The 17,056-nt window shown below is 37.0% G+C and overlaps 1 protein-coding gene across 1 annotated transcript; it reads right to left on the reverse strand.

Annotated features, from left to right (window-relative positions):
• Window positions 1-990: 990 nt before the first annotated feature.
• Window positions 991-16,589, reverse strand: NDC80 (NDC80 kinetochore complex component). The gene is made up of 16 exons (XM_009480693.2): window positions 16,489-16,589; window positions 15,936-16,022; window positions 15,059-15,182; window positions 14,759-14,931; window positions 12,117-12,219; window positions 11,212-11,301; window positions 9,062-9,155; window positions 7,797-7,903; window positions 6,850-6,994; window positions 6,363-6,568; window positions 5,020-5,172; window positions 4,656-4,745; window positions 3,735-3,827; window positions 2,088-2,218; window positions 1,470-1,572; window positions 991-1,113 (listed from the first exon to the last, which is right to left on the reverse strand). Exons 1-16 carry the CDS (start codon window positions 16,587-16,589, stop codon window positions 991-993), a joined length of 1,923 nt encoding a protein of 640 aa, XP_009478968.1.
• Between the last annotated feature and the right edge of the window lie 467 nt (window positions 16,590-17,056).

Below are 17,056 nucleotides of genomic sequence, written 5' to 3' on the forward strand. Positions count from 1 at the left end.
AAAATCAAATAGAGTTTGTCCTACTGTTCTAACAAGAACAACAAGCAGACTCAATTTAGACCATTTTGATGTATCCAACATTAGCCAAATCAACAAGCGATTCACTCTGCTACCAGAATTCATATATTGTCCTACTTTGAGCTATCTCTGATATACATATTCAAGAAGTAGAGTGAGGTTTCATCTGGGACTATGAGCAGTTAGAGATAGAACTTTGTTTTCAAACTGACTATCTATCTTTCTCTAGACTATTTACAAGACTACTGTATAACTACTACTGATATTTTCAAAGAGGTTTTTGTTAAAAAAAGTTTTTACTCATGTAGGACTGATCTCTGGGCAGTTTCATAGATAACTGAACAAGCAGGAGACAAAGATGTTTATTTACATTTGGTCTTGCTACTAGAAGAAAGGCTTGGGGAAGGATGTGTACTGTCATGCACATGCACTAAATACATATACATATTACAAAATGCACAAACTATACTCCAGAAAGGAAAGCGTAACTCTTTTCTCAGTTAGCAACCTTAAAGTTAACAAAACCCACTACTTATTTTCAAGTAGTAGTATTTCAAGTTGTCAGTATGCTCTGCATTTGTGCTGTCATGCCATTCCATCTTCAAGTCCACTCTGGCTTGTTATTTTAACAGGTTAACTGTACTCATCTTACTAATATTCCTAGAAGAGCACAAATGATTTGATTATAAAGAAAAAAAGAAATGAAGTTGTTCCACAGTTGTCTTGTCACAGATGTTTGTAATGTGTAATATATTGCAAAGAGGAAGTGTAAGCAAAGCCTTTTTTAAGAAAATGCAAATATGTTTTTTAATTCTTTAATGTATTTGTGTCAATAAAACAAAGGAAGTTCATAAACATTTCCTTACACTTAAAGCCTGTTTCAGTGCTAAACACAGGAAGTACCCATCCTTTTAGAAGGCACCATACCAGAGCTTCAGAAATGCAAAATTTTCATCTTCACCTTTTTGGTAATTACAGACTTTCAGCCTTCTTTTTATAACTGCCTAGAATTCCGGTCAAGATTGACAATAGATCTTCAGACATAAATTCTTCATAGTCTCTGTCAATTTTCGCATTCTGTTCATCAAGATATTTCTAGATAAGAGTTACAGAAAGTTTGTTAGAACTATCATGGTCTCTACTGTACTGGTTCTGCTAAAACATTTTAAGCAGTCATTGCACAGGTTAAGTGATTTCAGTTAAACACTTCTCTGAAAGATGTCTACCAGACACAGATTAAACCTGACAGGATGTTACTGCTGAAATTTAATCATTAATTCTGATTATTTATACCAAAGGTTTTGTCAACAAGTTTATTTAACTAGAATCCACAGATTCAGTGCAGCAGCCCTAAATAACTGATACTTTATTGGAAAGAGTAAGTTCTAATTTAACTGTAGTTGCAAATGTCTCTAGAAAGATTTAATTCCAAATATCAAATTTTAGCTTACCTCTATAGATACTACATGAGTAGCTATCACTTCTAGAAGACGATTCAGGTTATCACCAGCTTTCCGGCTCTCTTCTGTTGTTGTTTGCATAACAACTTGATATCTAAAAAGTAAAGACACTCAAAGTCACATCTGTAATTATAAAATTCCTGACATCTAAACAAGTCTGATATATTGTCATGTTTAGCCATAATTTTTTCTATTAGTATTAACTTGAACCAAGTTAGATTTGTATATTAATACTCAAAAGGAAAAAGGACTGTATTGTGCTAACTAGTAAGAAACAAAGTACCTTCAGTCAGAATAGTCCTTCCAGACTTTAGGATGTAAAATGTAGTTGTCACATAAGTTTGGAAACAAACTAATTTCCTTACTACAACCGTCTACATGAAAAATTTTACATGGAAAACAGGAGTTCTGATACAGCAGACAAATATTTTGGCAAAATAAGTGTCAAGGAGAAACATCTTTCAATTGTGAATTTGTGAAATTAATATACCAAGACGGACACCCACTCAGCAAAGAATTTTACATTAGGATTCAAGAAAATGTCTTTATTCTTAACACACATAAACCCCAAAATAAACTACACAAACAACTTGAAGTTATGGGCCTTACTGTCGTTGAAGATCATGCAATTCATTTGTGGCTTCACTGAGACCTTCATTGACACCACTCTCAAGTAATTGCTTATGCTTCTCTAACAATTCCAGTTCATTTGCACATTTTTGCTCTTCTTCTTCTGCCTCCTGTAAAGATAAGCAAGGAGGAAAAAAATAAATAAATTGCATAACTCAGAAATAATTAGGATTTTTTTCCCTCCTTTATATTACCTGATTACATCCTGATACTTGAATTCAAAAAAATCACACAAGTCAGTCCAAACTCAGAACTAAAAAAACACAAGGACATCCCCCCTCAACCTAGTTTCAGGTATTTTCTGTATCATCATCCACCCAAAACTAGCCTAGCCTTCCCTTTATTTCTCTAACCATATTTCAAGGCCTGTGTTGCAGTTATTTTCCCTTCAAAGTTCATCTCAAAAAGTGTTATTTACATACTTTAAATAGCTTAGAAATGGAACATCACGAACAACTGTTTCTAGGTTAAAAAAATAAAATCACATTTGAGTAAGAAAATTGCTTTTCCTTTTTGTGTCTGAAAATTGAGTACAAAATGTAAGTAATCATCTCTCCAAGGAGAATGACACTGTTGACACTACACTTAGCACAATTAAATGCACAAAACCCAACTAAATTCTGCCATCAACTAAATATGCAATTCTGCTAAATTACTGAAACATCATCCTTCAAAACTATTTTTAGTACTGAAGTCTTATGGATAGCATTTTAAAAATTACACAAGAAATTACAAGACTATGTCTTACTATAACCATCCAGTTGCAACTGAGTATTTTATTAGCTCACCTTAAGAGAAAAGCATATGCAACAGCAGAGATGAAAAGCTAAGTTTCAGGTGGTTTTGAAAGCAATAAACTAAACGAATTGTCTTCAGCCACCTAAGCAGGTATTAGCAATGAAAGAACCATGTTTCATGGTTATAGCAGAGAAGTTTGGATTTGAAAGAGCAGATATGATAAACACTAGCTTAGTTCAAAGAGCATTTTTCTCCTGCACACCACAGCCCCACCAAAGCCATGCTGTTACAGAAGCTGGGAGGTACTGAAGCAGCCACTTAGTTGTTAACTGAGAGGGCTATGTTTTGTTGCTAAACTAGAAGTAAGGAAAAGTACAGGGACTGCTCCCCCACCGGGTACGAAAAACAAAGCAAGCAACAATTTTATTTCATTAAAACATTTAATGTGCTTTTAGTCAAATAATTTTTGCTTAGTTTTTAATAAAGTGTTTAAACATGTTTACTAAAAATTGTAAGTGTACTTATTACATACAATCCGAATAGACAAGGCAGATTCTGTTAACTCTAAAAATCTCCTTCAAGCACATGGTTTGAGACATCCTCAGGTCAGGAGATGATTGCCACTGCTTTTATTACTCGATGTAGTAGCTTATGATTTACAGGATCTGCTAAAGTATGATGCCAGATTCTCTTATAAGAAAGTGAAAACTGACTCACTTAAGGTAGCACTCAAATATTTCTGAAATGAGTGAGAGAATCCTGCAAGAGGAATGGAAGGAGACAAGGGAAAACATCCAAACAAAAGCACAAACCAAAAACTTATGTATGAATACAAAGAATAAGGATATCGTTAAGGACAAATTGTCATCAACATATAACAGATTCTACCTTAAGCTTCTGATGGTAAAGATCATCCAGCTTTTCAGCTTCTTCTTTCAGCATTTTCACACTGCTTTTCTTGTCCACTACCATTACATTCACCTAGAATGAAAACACGACCAAGGAAATGTCATTCAAAAAGAATTCCAACATATAAATCCATACCATCACACACAACACGTGGTAGCCCAGAAATAAACTGAGCCAGGCTGGGATGGCATTAACTTTCTTCACAGCAGCCTCTATGGTGCTTTGTTTTGGATAAACGTCTAAAACAGTGTTGGTAACACGCCAATATTTGACTGTTGCTGAATAGTGCTTGCACAGCATCAAGGCTTTCTCTCCCTCTCATGGCCCCTCAGTGAGTAGGGTAGGAATGGGCAAGAGGTTGGGAAGACACATAGCGAGGACAGCTGACCAAAATTGGCCAAAAGGATATTCCATACCATATACTGTCATGCTGAGCAATAAAAACTGAGGTAGGGGAAGAAGAATGGGGAAATAAAATTCTCCTTCTTCCAATCCATCCTGAACCCAATACTGCTAAAAATCTTTCTGATAACAACTTGTCAGTGATGGTAAGCCACACAACAGACTGGAATGGACAACTTATTAAAAACAAATCTTTTGAATGTTTATGGTCAAATATATGTAAGCTGCACAATCTTCAATGCAGGGAATACCCATTATTTCAACCAACAGGAGATCCTAATTCTCACAATAACTTTTAGGTTCCATTGTAATTAAAGCAATATTCTCACAGCTTTCCTCCCTGCCCACCCCCCCAAAAAACCCAACCCAACAAAAAAACCCCGACAAAACCAACCCAAACAAGAAATCAACCCACCACACTTCACGCATGCAAAAGGTCAAATGAGACCAGCAGATAACATTTGGTGTCTTAGTCCTAATCTTCATTAACCAACACACCTGTTCCAAAGTATCTTCCAAAGTCATCTTCCGTTGAGTGGCTTTCCTAATTTCTTCCTCAGTCTGGTTTATGATCTCCATAAGGGGAGCCTGTAATACACACCCAAGAAGATCTGGCTAATGCAATTTGTTAGTTTGAAATAAGATGTACCCCAGTACATCTTTTCCATCTCCTGTTTTTATTTAGGCTGCTGTACTCTCTAATAGCAAATTTTCTTCCTATACTTCAATAGTTATGGTAATGCATCACACAAGCTTCTCAGTGAAGTTTCATGGAGAGGTTAAGAGACACCTTTCCAACATTTCCAAAGAAACACATTTTTTGTAAGTAGTAACAGAAACATTCAGTGTTGACTCTACTTACCTTGATCTGAGTTCTGTATTTGACTAGGCAATTTGGTCCTGCCTCAGGATTAAACTGAATCTCAAAGTCGTGGCCTTTGGAATTCTCAGCACTTACTGGAATTAATTTCAGCTTTCGAGCCAGTTTATGATACTCTGCCAGTTGCATTTCAATCTGTTCAGAGGAGAAAAGAGCAAAAGTTGTAGTAGAAATACAAGTGAAAAGCTCTGCAAAAAGTATTCATATAGTACTTTAAATAGGTTTCTGAGTTGCTCTGTACAAACATGATTCCATGTTACGCCACAGTATAGAAGAGTTGGATGTATTGACAGTCCAGCAGTTTGCATTGTTTGGATTAAGTGTTGTTTTATGATTTTTTCAGACTTTGCTCTGCAGGGTTTCTCAGCATATTTGGGTGAGACTGAATGGTTTCACCTGTGGTTTTCCCTACTCATCTGCCATTTTTTTCCTGCCTCAACTTTTTGAGGATCAGTTGATAGAGAAGAAAAAACACGCTTGGAATTAACACTAGTAACTAAAATAATGATTGGTCATCATGTTGATATGCCTTCTCTCATTGGTTTTGACAGGAAGTGACACACAGCCACACATTCTAATAACAAACTTCAACTTGAGCATACCTCTAGACGAAGCTTATGAAATGCTCTATGTTCCAATTAATGAGTGCCATGCAAACACCAAACATAAGTATTTTTTTCCAGTTTTATGTGCTTCATTCTTGCACAGTATGAGGAATTTAAGTTAATACCAAGTGCTTGATAAAGGGTAACCCTGCCAAATGTGAAACATATTTGAAACTTTTTTAAATGCCACCACTTACAGGACTGCATCTTTTCATTCTGTTTGAGGGAACCGAATGTGGCCCTTAAAATGTTAGAACTGCCACATAAGGGACCAATCTAGCCCTAAATGCATGCAGAAATATTGATACAAAGCACTAGTGGTGCACTAATTCCTTGCTATGAAATCTTAACATTAGCCTGAAATTGCTTGTGTTATCAAAGGAATTTCAAGCTAGTGTTATCAAAGCTTTTGATGCTATAACAGTGAGAGCTGACAGTGGTGCATATTCTAGCTATGTCCCTTATGATGCAGGAAAAATTGAAAAGAATACATTTCCATCATTTCCATTATGCTCAAAACAGAAAAGGGGCAAAAAAAGAGAAACATTTTTCAGAGGGATTATAAACAGAAGCCATTCTTGTCACTTTAGCCTGTTAAGACATATCTATGCTGTTGTTAGGTTATTTAGGAAAGAAGTTCACAATAGTGTAAGTCCCAAGTTTAAGCTTGCATGGTGAGAACTGACAGCCACCTCCCAGTGTAGTAGGGTTTTCACATACCGCCTCTTTATTCCTAGCATATTTTAGTTCTTCATTCCATAGCTGATGTTCTTCTGCTTCCACTTCCTTAGTCAGCTTGTTAATGGTTTGCTGCAACTCATTTCTCTCATGATTTATTCTCTCAATGTCCGCAACTGAGTACTTTTGGTTATCAAAGATGTGCTGGAGCCGGGCATTTTCCTGCTTCATTGCTTCTACTTCCATTTCTAAGTTCACAAAACATTTGTGAAATGGATGTAAAATACCAGCCTATATAGTTAAACCTAATCTCTCTGTATTTTTATAACTAAATAGTAGCTGTATTTCATTACTCTAGTGTACTAACATCTATCAGCCAAAAAATCTCTTTACTAGCAATCCATTCTGGAAAATTATTTGTAGCGTCATCATACACCAAGTATCTCACTCTGTCCTGAGGCTGAGAATTACAATTATTTTAAACCTATTTCTAGCTTCACTATCCCGTTTGTGACCCAGGCCTTCTTACCCACTGTCTCAACTTCCTCATTAACACCTTCCAGTTTTTGATCAAGGATGGCTATATGAGATTCCAGATTAGCCAAATAAGCCTGGTATTTCTGGACATCTGCTTGAAGAGACGATTTCAGGTTTCGTAGGGATACTCTACGATCCTAGTAAACGGATGGAAAGAACAACCATTATTATATTAATCTAAAATAATGACCTTACTTTCCAGACAAGACAATAGAGTAGTTGGTCAACTTCAATAGTATAAATATAAAATTAAAAAACTTTAATAACAAAAAAGGATGAAAAGATGGTTTGTACCTTAATTCTTGCATTTTAGCATTTAGTCTTTGATTTGCATTGGGTATTGCATTAAGAAAGTTCTTACTACACGTAATTCACAAGTATAATAATACACAAAGGGCAGATAAAACTAAGGGCAAGGAAAGCTGGGAATACAAGCAGCACATTTTGCACAGTAGGCAGGAATCTCAATTTGCCAGCTGCACAGCTACTAAACCATTTTTAAACTCATGATGTACTAAAAGCAGAATCCATCTTTTCAAACAAAATATTTTCCCCAAAATATATTGTTACACCACTGAATCCCATGCTCTCATCCCCTAAGTAGTTCTCATACCAACACTGTTGGAAAAGATAATGTTGAAGTTCAGAGAAAAAAGTGGTTCAAGTGTTTTAATATTTCAGCTAACGCAAGATCTCTATACCTGAAAAGATCTGCACAATATCAAACAAATATCGACTGAAGACTCCACAATAAATGACTTTTACTATAATTGTATAGGGTCTGTAATAACCTCGCCTAATTAAAATCTCAGAGCACTGAAAATAATTTTTTATTTGTTGTAATGTATCATCAGTACCTTCATTTAATAATGAAAATAATGGCCAATAATAGAAAATTCAACTCCACCATATAAACAAGCATAGACATAATTTACTAACCGGCTCGCTTTCCTTTTCTTTTTCTAGTCTTGCAATCTCTTCATGAAGTCTTTTGTTGTCAGCTGCTAAACCTTCTATCTGGAATTCATCTATATTAAATAAATCCTCTGAGCAGGGGCGGGGAGAGGGGCAGAAAAAGGGGGTGGTGGTTACAAATTAATCTCACTGAATATCATCACCTAATCTGAATATCTGTACTTTAGCTTCAGCACAGTAAATACCCATTATCTGGAAAGTTATTTTAAACTAAAAAAACCAACCCAAAACAACCAAACGCACCCATCAAAAAAACCCTTTAATTACAAAGCAAATCAGCAAAACCCCCAAAACAAACACAAGAAGAAATAAGTTTTTCAGTCCTCATGTCATAACAGAGCTCAAAATCACTCCTGTGAGGTCAGAGTTTCCAAACTCTCATACAGCCCACACTATAGAATAGTGGTTCTTAGTTAAGTTTCATCTGTTCCAGCTTCACAAGGTAGTGTGATTTGTATACTCCTTTCTCATCCACATACTTCCTTGCCTCTCGAGACATCTTTTTCCCTTACTTCCCTCAGTCTTTGCCAAACAATAGTATGATTTCTTCTTCCTACTAATATCTAGTAACAGTCTGGTAGCTTATGTTTCCTCTCCAACTGATGGCTCCAGCTTGTAACAGAAATTTCCTTAGTCTGGTTTTTCACAGGAGGGCACAGAGATCCAAGAACTATTTTTCCTCCTTGTTCTTGTATTCTGCTTATACTTCTGTAGGCGATGAAATGAATGAGTCAAAAATTAATAATTTTCCATCTCCCTGAAGACAAACACAGGTGCATGCTGAATCATGTAAGGGAACCTTCACAACAGAGTTTGGAACTCTTGGAGAGCATTTTCAGAGCTTTTAGAAGTTGAACTTTTTTACTCATCAGATGTGCATCCTCTGGTAATATTTTTGGTTTTTTAGTTGTTAACTTTGTCAGACAGAAACAAGAATCATCTGCATAGATGGAATTTGCATCTGAACAACTGTATACTGCTTCTCTGTCACAAAGCCATTGAAAACAATAGGATTACACAGGTACAGCTGACAGCAGAGCATGACCCATCTGTCTGTAACTAACAATGCATAAAAAGAAGAGAATTAAGTCAAAGTAACTGAGAGGTACTTGGGAATTTCAGGCTCCCTTACCTCAGATTGCTTTCACTTGTAAACTGAGCAAAACTGATGCTAGGAGAAAAACAAACAGTTACACAATTAAATACTTAATTAAAACATGAAAACTTACTTAATTTTGACTGCACTTCTGCATCCAATTCTTCAAAAGTATCTCTGCCTTTCATGAAGAGCTCATAGCACTTCACAGAGTAGTCCATGAAAAGCTGAAAACAATTTAAAAAGTTTTCATTTCAATGATTCAAAAAAATTTCAAAAGATTTCATTTCAATGATTGTTAGGCGAATGGTTGGACTTGATGATCTTAAAGGTCTTTTCCAACCTAAACGATTCTATGATTCAAAGGGCTGTAAAATATCGAGATAGTCTAAATCTACTCAACCAATGAAAGTAAACAGACACCAAAAATATCCTTCACTGGTTTGACTGCACTTCTGTAAAAATGAACTGTTTTCTTCCCCTTAAAGATAGAATGTCAACAGATTATATCCAGGCAGAAGGAGGCATCTAGAATTCACATTAAGAAAGGCCTGGAAATACTGGATACATTTTTCCGAGATACCTAACAAGGATAGTAGATACAACATTTAAGAATTTATTATCTTGAAGCACATAGAATCATTTAGGTTAGAAAAGATCTTTAAGATCACTGAGTCCAACCATAAACCTGGCACTGCCAGGTCCACCACTAAACCGTGTCCCTCAGCACCACATCTACATGTCATTTAATACCTCCAGGGATGGTGACTCCACCACTTCCCTGGGCAGCCTGCACCAAAAGGGTTATCAAGCATTGGACAAGAAGTTTTTCCGAATACCCATTTTAAACCTCCCCTGGCACAACTCTAGGCTATTTCCTCTTGTCCTATCACTTGTTACTTGGGAGAGGAGACCAACACCCACCTCACTACAACCTCCTTTCAGGTAGCTGTAGAGAGCTATAAGGTCTCCCCTCAGCCTCCTCTTCTCCAGGCTAAACAACCCCAGTTCCCTCAGCCGCTCCTCATAAGGCCTGTGCTCCAGACCCTTCACCAGCTTTGTTGCCCTTCTCTGCACATGCTCCAGCACGTCAATGTCTTTCTTGTATTGAGGGGCCCAACACTGGACACAGTATTCCAGGTGCAGCCTCACCAGTGCCGAGTACAGGGGAACAATCACCTCCCTGCTCCTGCTGGCCACACTATTCCTGATACAAGCCAGGATGCTGTTGGCCTTCTTGGCCACCTGGGCACACTGCTGGCTCATGTTCAGCCGGCTCTTGACCAACACCCCCAGGTCCTTTTTGGCCAGGCAGCTCCCCAAGCCTGTAGCATAATATGATCTTCTCAGGCTAGTTTATGGAACCTGTAGGTCTGTTAACAGACCTCTTCAGTAAATATGACCACTATATTTCAGATGTGCAAATGTCAGAGAACTGATCTAGAATTAAAAAGAAGTTATCTAAAAAGAATTTACTGGAGACTTTAAATTACAGATCTTTCAGAAGCAATTACACCAGTATTGTAAATTTTGTTTCGACATACGTGCATATGTATCGGTGCACAAGCACGCATTTAATTTAAAAGTATTTTTACTTGTTAACTGTCAGGTTTGTAACCGCAGTCCAAAATTCTGATTTAATTTTATTTTTGGAATCTGATTTTGGAATTTGATTTTTGATGTTCTGGCACATACAACCCCTTCCAAACATCTGCTGTGAGTTAACACTGAGTTAAATCTGAATAGTACTAATAATTTATAATAAATTAGAAAGAAAGCAAGCTGCTGGATTTAAGTACCTGAATTACACTGCCACCCTATTCTGTGGCTAGGAAATTAAACATTATGACCAATTTTTAAAAGGTAAGCCGAGTCGATATCAGTAGGAGCAACCACATTTATAATTGAGTCACCATCTTTACACTCTTAACCTTAGAAGACTCCAGTGCTAAAGAGAAATATACCTGAGACCCTACTAAGACTATTAATAAACAGCATTCTCCACAAAGGAGAATAGAAACAGTAGCAGCTCAGAGAATAAGGCATTTCAATTTAATATCCAGTCTTCACCAATAGACTGGCCATGATGCCTGCTCAGGAAACTGGTTGATCAGGCTTCTTATATAATGTTACTATATTTCCTAGAGAACTATGTGAATATAAAACTGAACAGAATATATAAATACAGTTAAAATTGTTGTGTCATATTTTTAAATTGTGTTGTTACAGAATATGGCAAAATTCAGTCGAACAATTCTGATAATAATTTACTTTTCATGGTACCTTATTATGCACAATTCCATCATCTGTCTCTCCTCCCCAGTTCTGTCCATCATCAAATGATGGTGCATTTTCCCTCATGGCAGCATACAACTGAAAGGCACAGGTGTACATACAAAGAGTAAGTGTGAAGATCATTAGTTTTCATATTAGTTTCATGTTCATGACAAGAAGCAGAGTAACATTGGATTAGGATTTCAGCAAGCAGGGTGTAATGGTGCTGCTTCAGAATGTGATCAATCACATCAGAGTAATAAGCCTGTGTTCAATTGCCTAAAAGCAGAGATGAAGCACCATTAACTGAACATTCAACACTGCCAAACTGCCTTGCTAAGCCAAATGTGTCTTTTCAGCATGAAGGATGGGATTTTCATGCGAGCCCAATTCAGCAGTGGTGAACTTCTGTCAGATTCCAAATTTTGCTCAGACCTGAGCTGGCAGAAGAGTTACCACTATTAAAAAAAACAAACAAAACACCCTACTCAAACACAAAACACCCCACTCTATACAACAATCACAGGACACTTGAATAATTGCTATTGAACATTCCATCCTTAGGCTTCAAATTTAGGAGAAGATTGCAGATGTCACAAGAAGATCTGCATTGAAGATACATGATTATACCCATTAATGTTTCACATTTTTATGTGTAAGTCATCATTTTTCCAAATTTATCCAGTGTACACAGTAAAAAAAATTATCATAATATAACATTAAAAACTCAGTTTAAAATTTACTAAAAGTAAGGCTAAGGGCTAGCTCCCAGATGGCAGGTAAGAACACTTATCTTTTTCTTTACATAAATGTCAAATAAAGAGATTTTTAGAAAGCAGTTAAGATATCTGTATTGAAACTAACATTCCAGCCTGAAAAGTGGAAAAATTTGGCTTAAAGAAGACAAATGCTACCTTGACACAATCAATTAACCAAACCAAGGCTGTCACAATCTGAGGCCACGTGTGTGGTGCTCCCACTGTGTACATGGAACTTTTTGACAAAGGAAAAGGGTACCTACAATGCAAAAGAAAATACATTTTAACAGTTGTGGCAAACAGTGATGAAAACAAACCAGCACATTTTTACATGTAGATCAAGGCACTGAAGGAAGAACAAACTCAACTGTACATCAAAGGGAGATAGGCTGTGTTCTTACAGCACTGTTTTATTCAATTATCATGGCTTTCTCATTTTGCAGCTCATAGAATATCTCAAGTTGGAAGGCACCCATAAGGATCACAGAGTCCAACTCCCGGCTCCTCACAGGACTACCTCAAACTAAATCATATGACTAAGAGCATCATCTAGATGCTCCTTGAATTCCGACAGGCTTGGTGCCCTGACCACTTCCCTGGGGAGCCTGTTCCAGTGACCATCCACCCTCTCAGTGAACAGCCTTTTCCTAATGTCCAATCTGAACTTCCCCTGACACAGCTTCATTCCATTTTCTCATGTCACAGGATTGTTTAGGTTGGAAAAGACCTTTAAGATCATTAAATCCAACCATTAACCTAATACTGCCAAGTCCACCACTAAACCATGTCCCGAAGCACCACATCTACGTGTCTTAAATACCTCCAGGGATGCTGAAGTGTCATATCACTGGTCACCAGAGAGAGGAGATCACCACCTCCTCCTCTGCTGCTGCCCTTGAGGAAGGTGTAGACTCTGATGAGGTCATCCCTCAGACTTCTCTTCCCCAAGCTGAACATACCAAGTAACCTCACCCGCTCCTCAAAAGTCTTGCCCTTGAGGCCTTTCACCATCTTGGTCACCCTCCTCTGGATGCACTCTAATAGTTTGATGTCCTTCTTATACTGAGCTGCCCAAAACTGCACACAGTACTCAAGGTGGGGGCCGCACCAGTGCGGTGTAGAATGGGACAATCACCTCTCTTGACCAGCTAGCTATTGAAGAAATGGACTTTTTTTGCATACCCAAAGATTAAAAACAATTAAGGCCTCATACAAAAAAGTGTAAGCTATTCCTTCATATACTCCTTAGCCCCTTCCTGTTCAGCTTAGTGTGTTGCCTTGGTCTTGGTAGCGGCCAGATCCATCTTTCTCCTTCTGAAGCTACTATGGGAGAAGAGATGGGAACTGCAGTACTAAGGAAAAAGGAGTGGGTGCCCTGTGAACATGAGGTGATTCATGATGAGACAAAGACCTCAAAGGAAAGGCAACAAACGCAAAGGAGGGAGTAATAGTCCAATGGATGATGTTTAGACTTCCAAACTGGGTGTGCAAGCCTGAAAGATTTCCTAACATATGAAAACAAACTGATGCACAGGAGTCCTGTTCTTTGAGGGCAAGATTCTTGCTTCAAATGCACTTTGAAAACAGAAAAGCAGCTGACAATCAGCTTAATGTCATGCAATTACAGAAAATTATTTCAGAACAGCTGCATGTAAAGTATTAATATTACCTATAAATACAGAACACAGAAAGGCTATACTGCTGATTACAGATATCCTCTCAAAATCTTCTACAAAATCAAGGAACACAGAAGTGTAGATTTTATTCCATCTTTAGATGGACAGCTGCCCAAAGTTATTTTAAGAACCTAGGACAAGAAGCTACCGATAAACTGACAGTTCTAAATAAGCACTCATGAGCCATTCAGCCTGAATGAACCATTTTTTAAAATGAATTATTTAGGTCCATTTTCTAACTCTCAAGAGACAACTTAAAGCAAGTTCTCAAAATAAGTCTTTTTATCCAGGATTACACTCTTGGTGCAGCAAAGCCTCTTCAGAGCAACTGCCTTTTCAACATTTCAGCTAGGTCAGCAGTTTCAAATGCTACAGGTTAAAAGAAAATTTTATTAAAATACTGAGAAATGAACAGAACAGACTTATACCTACACCTAAGGAGCCCTGGCATTTGACACCATCATGGGCTCAAATCTACAGAAGTAAAATACACTTCACTTTTTTTTTTTTTTAAATGAGACTGAAATTTCACCATTATCAACAGGCAGAGGATTTTCTTTCTTGGAAAGTGTTGGTGCATTAATGATTCCAAACACTTACTGAACAAGATTAGAAATAAACCACACAGCTACTTGGTGGGGTTTTTTCACCTCAGCAGTCATTTTTATTATTTCCACCCCCTGCTTTGAAAGCAGAATGAGAGAAGTTACAGGAAAAATTATTTTTGACTAAATGAACCAGATCCAACATTCTGAAATTGTATTTCAGTTCTTGGATTTTAAACAGAATGAACCAGAAGAGTCTGTCAAAAACACTTGTGTCTGTCTTTCAAAGTTTAATACAAATAAAGATAATTAATTAGATTTTACATTACAAATCAAGCTTCCAAGAGCCTATAGTTCTGCAAGTTCAAATATAAAGTGTACAGCAGAGTCTGAGAATCAGAGAGTAAACTTAGAGCTAAACAAAAGTGAAACAAAATAATAACATTGTAGTTTCAGAGACTCATCTGAAAAAAGCAGCTTATCTGTTCTCCCCAGCTATCATGCAGAATTCTTAGCTTTTAACTTTCTAGCTGTATCTTATCTATTTAGCACAACACACTAAAAATAATGATCTTACCCAAGCTCTTTAAAAACTCTGGGAATTTCCTCTTCAAATTTTGAGTCAGGCAGTTCGTAAGAAGGGCAGAGGAATCCATAGATAAAAGTGAAGATTTTCAAAAAGTCCTTAACCGATGGAGACTGTAGTGATTTCACAGAAACATTATGGGCGTAACCATTCTCAACAAGAAACTGAGGAAGAGAAACATGGCATATTAGTCACTAAATAAAATCTAAAGTTGAAACCATGAAAAATAAATATTTTGATTAGTATCTTTTATGCCTAATAAAATACATTTAGAATAAGTTAATAAGCTACCTCACAAAGCTGCTTGATACATTGTTGGATGAATGCCTTGTCATGAAGCGGCCTGGGATCCTTGATCTTTTCTGTACCGAACACACCATACTGACTGTTGCGTGAACCTCCAGCTCCACTAGCTCTAAGAACAAAAAATAAATACAGTTCTTGTGACAATACATATAAAGAAGAACTCTCTTAATGTTGAAGTCATGACAATTGATACTTTTATGTTTCTTTTGCATTTGTTATGCAAAGGGATGCCTGAAGGTTTCTCTTTATCTAGGATGATTCGAAAAACAACATCAACCTGGAAGCCATGATGCACACATACAACAGATGCATCCTAGATGCATGTTTTCTTCAGTTTATTGAAAGAAATAAAGTTTTATGGAGCAGAAAAATACCCCAAAGACAAAGAAACAAAATGATGTAGGTGATTGAAAATAAAGGCTAAAATCTTTAAGGAGTATTTAAAAGGCATAGATCCCTGCGACAGTGCGGTCCTATGAAAGATGATAACTGCAAGACATCAGAACACAGAACTAAGCTGAAAGATTATAGAATTTTGGAAGGTTTGCATCTTAGAGAGAAGAAGAAACTAAGGCAGAGTGTACTGGAGATACCATTCTTCCTTAAATAGGCAAATGTATTGAGGAGCTCTTAAGGTCTGCAATGCATATCATTCCCAAGAGGAAGAATAGCTCTCAAAGCAATTCCTACTCCACAGCATTATTGTTTAGTGATCAAAGAGTGGAGGAAGGTAGACCTGAAGGTCTGCTGGCCTCAGATCCATTATTCCCTACAATGAAAATCTGTCAAGAGAAAAAAATTACAAAGTTATGTGGGACTTATTTTTTTAATTTACAGTACAGAGATCTAAAGCTATCAATACCTCTTCCCAAAGAAGCTGACTTTCCTTTCTGAAGTTCCAGGTGTAGGTTTGCTCATGCTCAGCTTACCAAACGTACCTCTGTCCTTCCTGAAGGATAGGGAGAAGGCTTAAAGTGATTATTTCTACCATTTCCTCTTTTGCTCATGTAAGAAAACTATGAACACATGCATATAAGCCTAAGCATCTTCAGCATAGCAGCATCTTAGAAAAGTCAACTGATTTTAATGCATTATTTGTCCATTATCAAAACTACTTCTGGAAGAAGATTTATAAGTATACGTTTTATACAGACACACACCCAGCCACCTTTTAAGAAATATGTAAGAAAAAGTGTTACAATTAGAAATGCATCACAGGTATACAAATAGATTAAAGAAAGGTTTTTTCAGAATTGGAGCACTTGTGCAAATATCCTTGGCTGCAGGGAGTTTTCACTGCTCCCTTTTTTTTATTCCTCCCCAGTTGCTACTTACACACTCAAGTACACTACAGTAAATCTCTTCAGAGTTAGTTTTAAATACCTATTCTTAGCAAGATGATAAGCAACACTTACATCTGAGGTGTTTGAAGACCCATTTTGTTGTTGTCCTGCACTCTCAGTGCCATCATAGATTGCCGACCACTGCTTCCGGCAATACTTGAGCTTCGTCTCATTGTGACTAAACTGTAAATCACAATCTGTCAGTATTGGAAAATCCAAGATCTAAAGGTATTTGCTTTTTTAAACACCACAATGTCTTTCTAAAGGGTCAGAATAAGCAAGTAGAACTGTACTTCAGACCAATCAGCATGACAAACCGTTTACAAAACTATTGGGTCCTCTTAAAAAAAAAAAAAAGTAATTCAGACTCCAGAACTACATAGCAGCAGCCACAGCCGTTCAAATTAACTATTTTATTAATGAAAGTGCCAGTGCTTGTTCCAAACCTACTATTTTGCCGTTATTTATATCTGGTCATTTCTAACCTACAGGTTCCAAAAGCAAAACAGCTTAAGAAGTTTTTCAGTCCAATCAGCTGGGAGGAAGGCCACACTAACATGACCATTGTTTCTAGCACTTCAGCCATCCATCTGTTCCTTAGCCACTAATTCTGAGCCTGCTTATTGATTTTGCAAATGAT

The sequence above is a fragment of the Pelecanus crispus genome, chromosome 2 (genome assembly GCF_030463565.1).
Source record: "Pelecanus crispus isolate bPelCri1 chromosome 2, bPelCri1.pri, whole genome shotgun sequence".
Taxonomy (NCBI): Eukaryota; Metazoa; Chordata; class Aves; order Pelecaniformes; family Pelecanidae; genus Pelecanus; species Pelecanus crispus.

Excerpts from the sequence above, each read along its gene's own strand:
- NDC80 (XM_009480693.2), bottom strand. The coding sequence starts at position 16,589 with ATGAGACGAAGCTCAAGTATTGCCGGAAGCAGTGGTCGGCAATCTATG. Across the intron at positions 14,932-15,058 it reads GTATCAAGCAGCTTTGTGAG|TTTCTTGTTGAGAATGGTTA; the intron begins GTAGCTTATTAA and ends TCTCTTCCTCAG. Across the intron at positions 5,173-6,362 it reads ATGCTAGGAATAAAGAGGCG|ATTGAAATGCAACTGGCAGA; the intron begins GTATGTGAAAAC and ends TCCTCTGAACAG.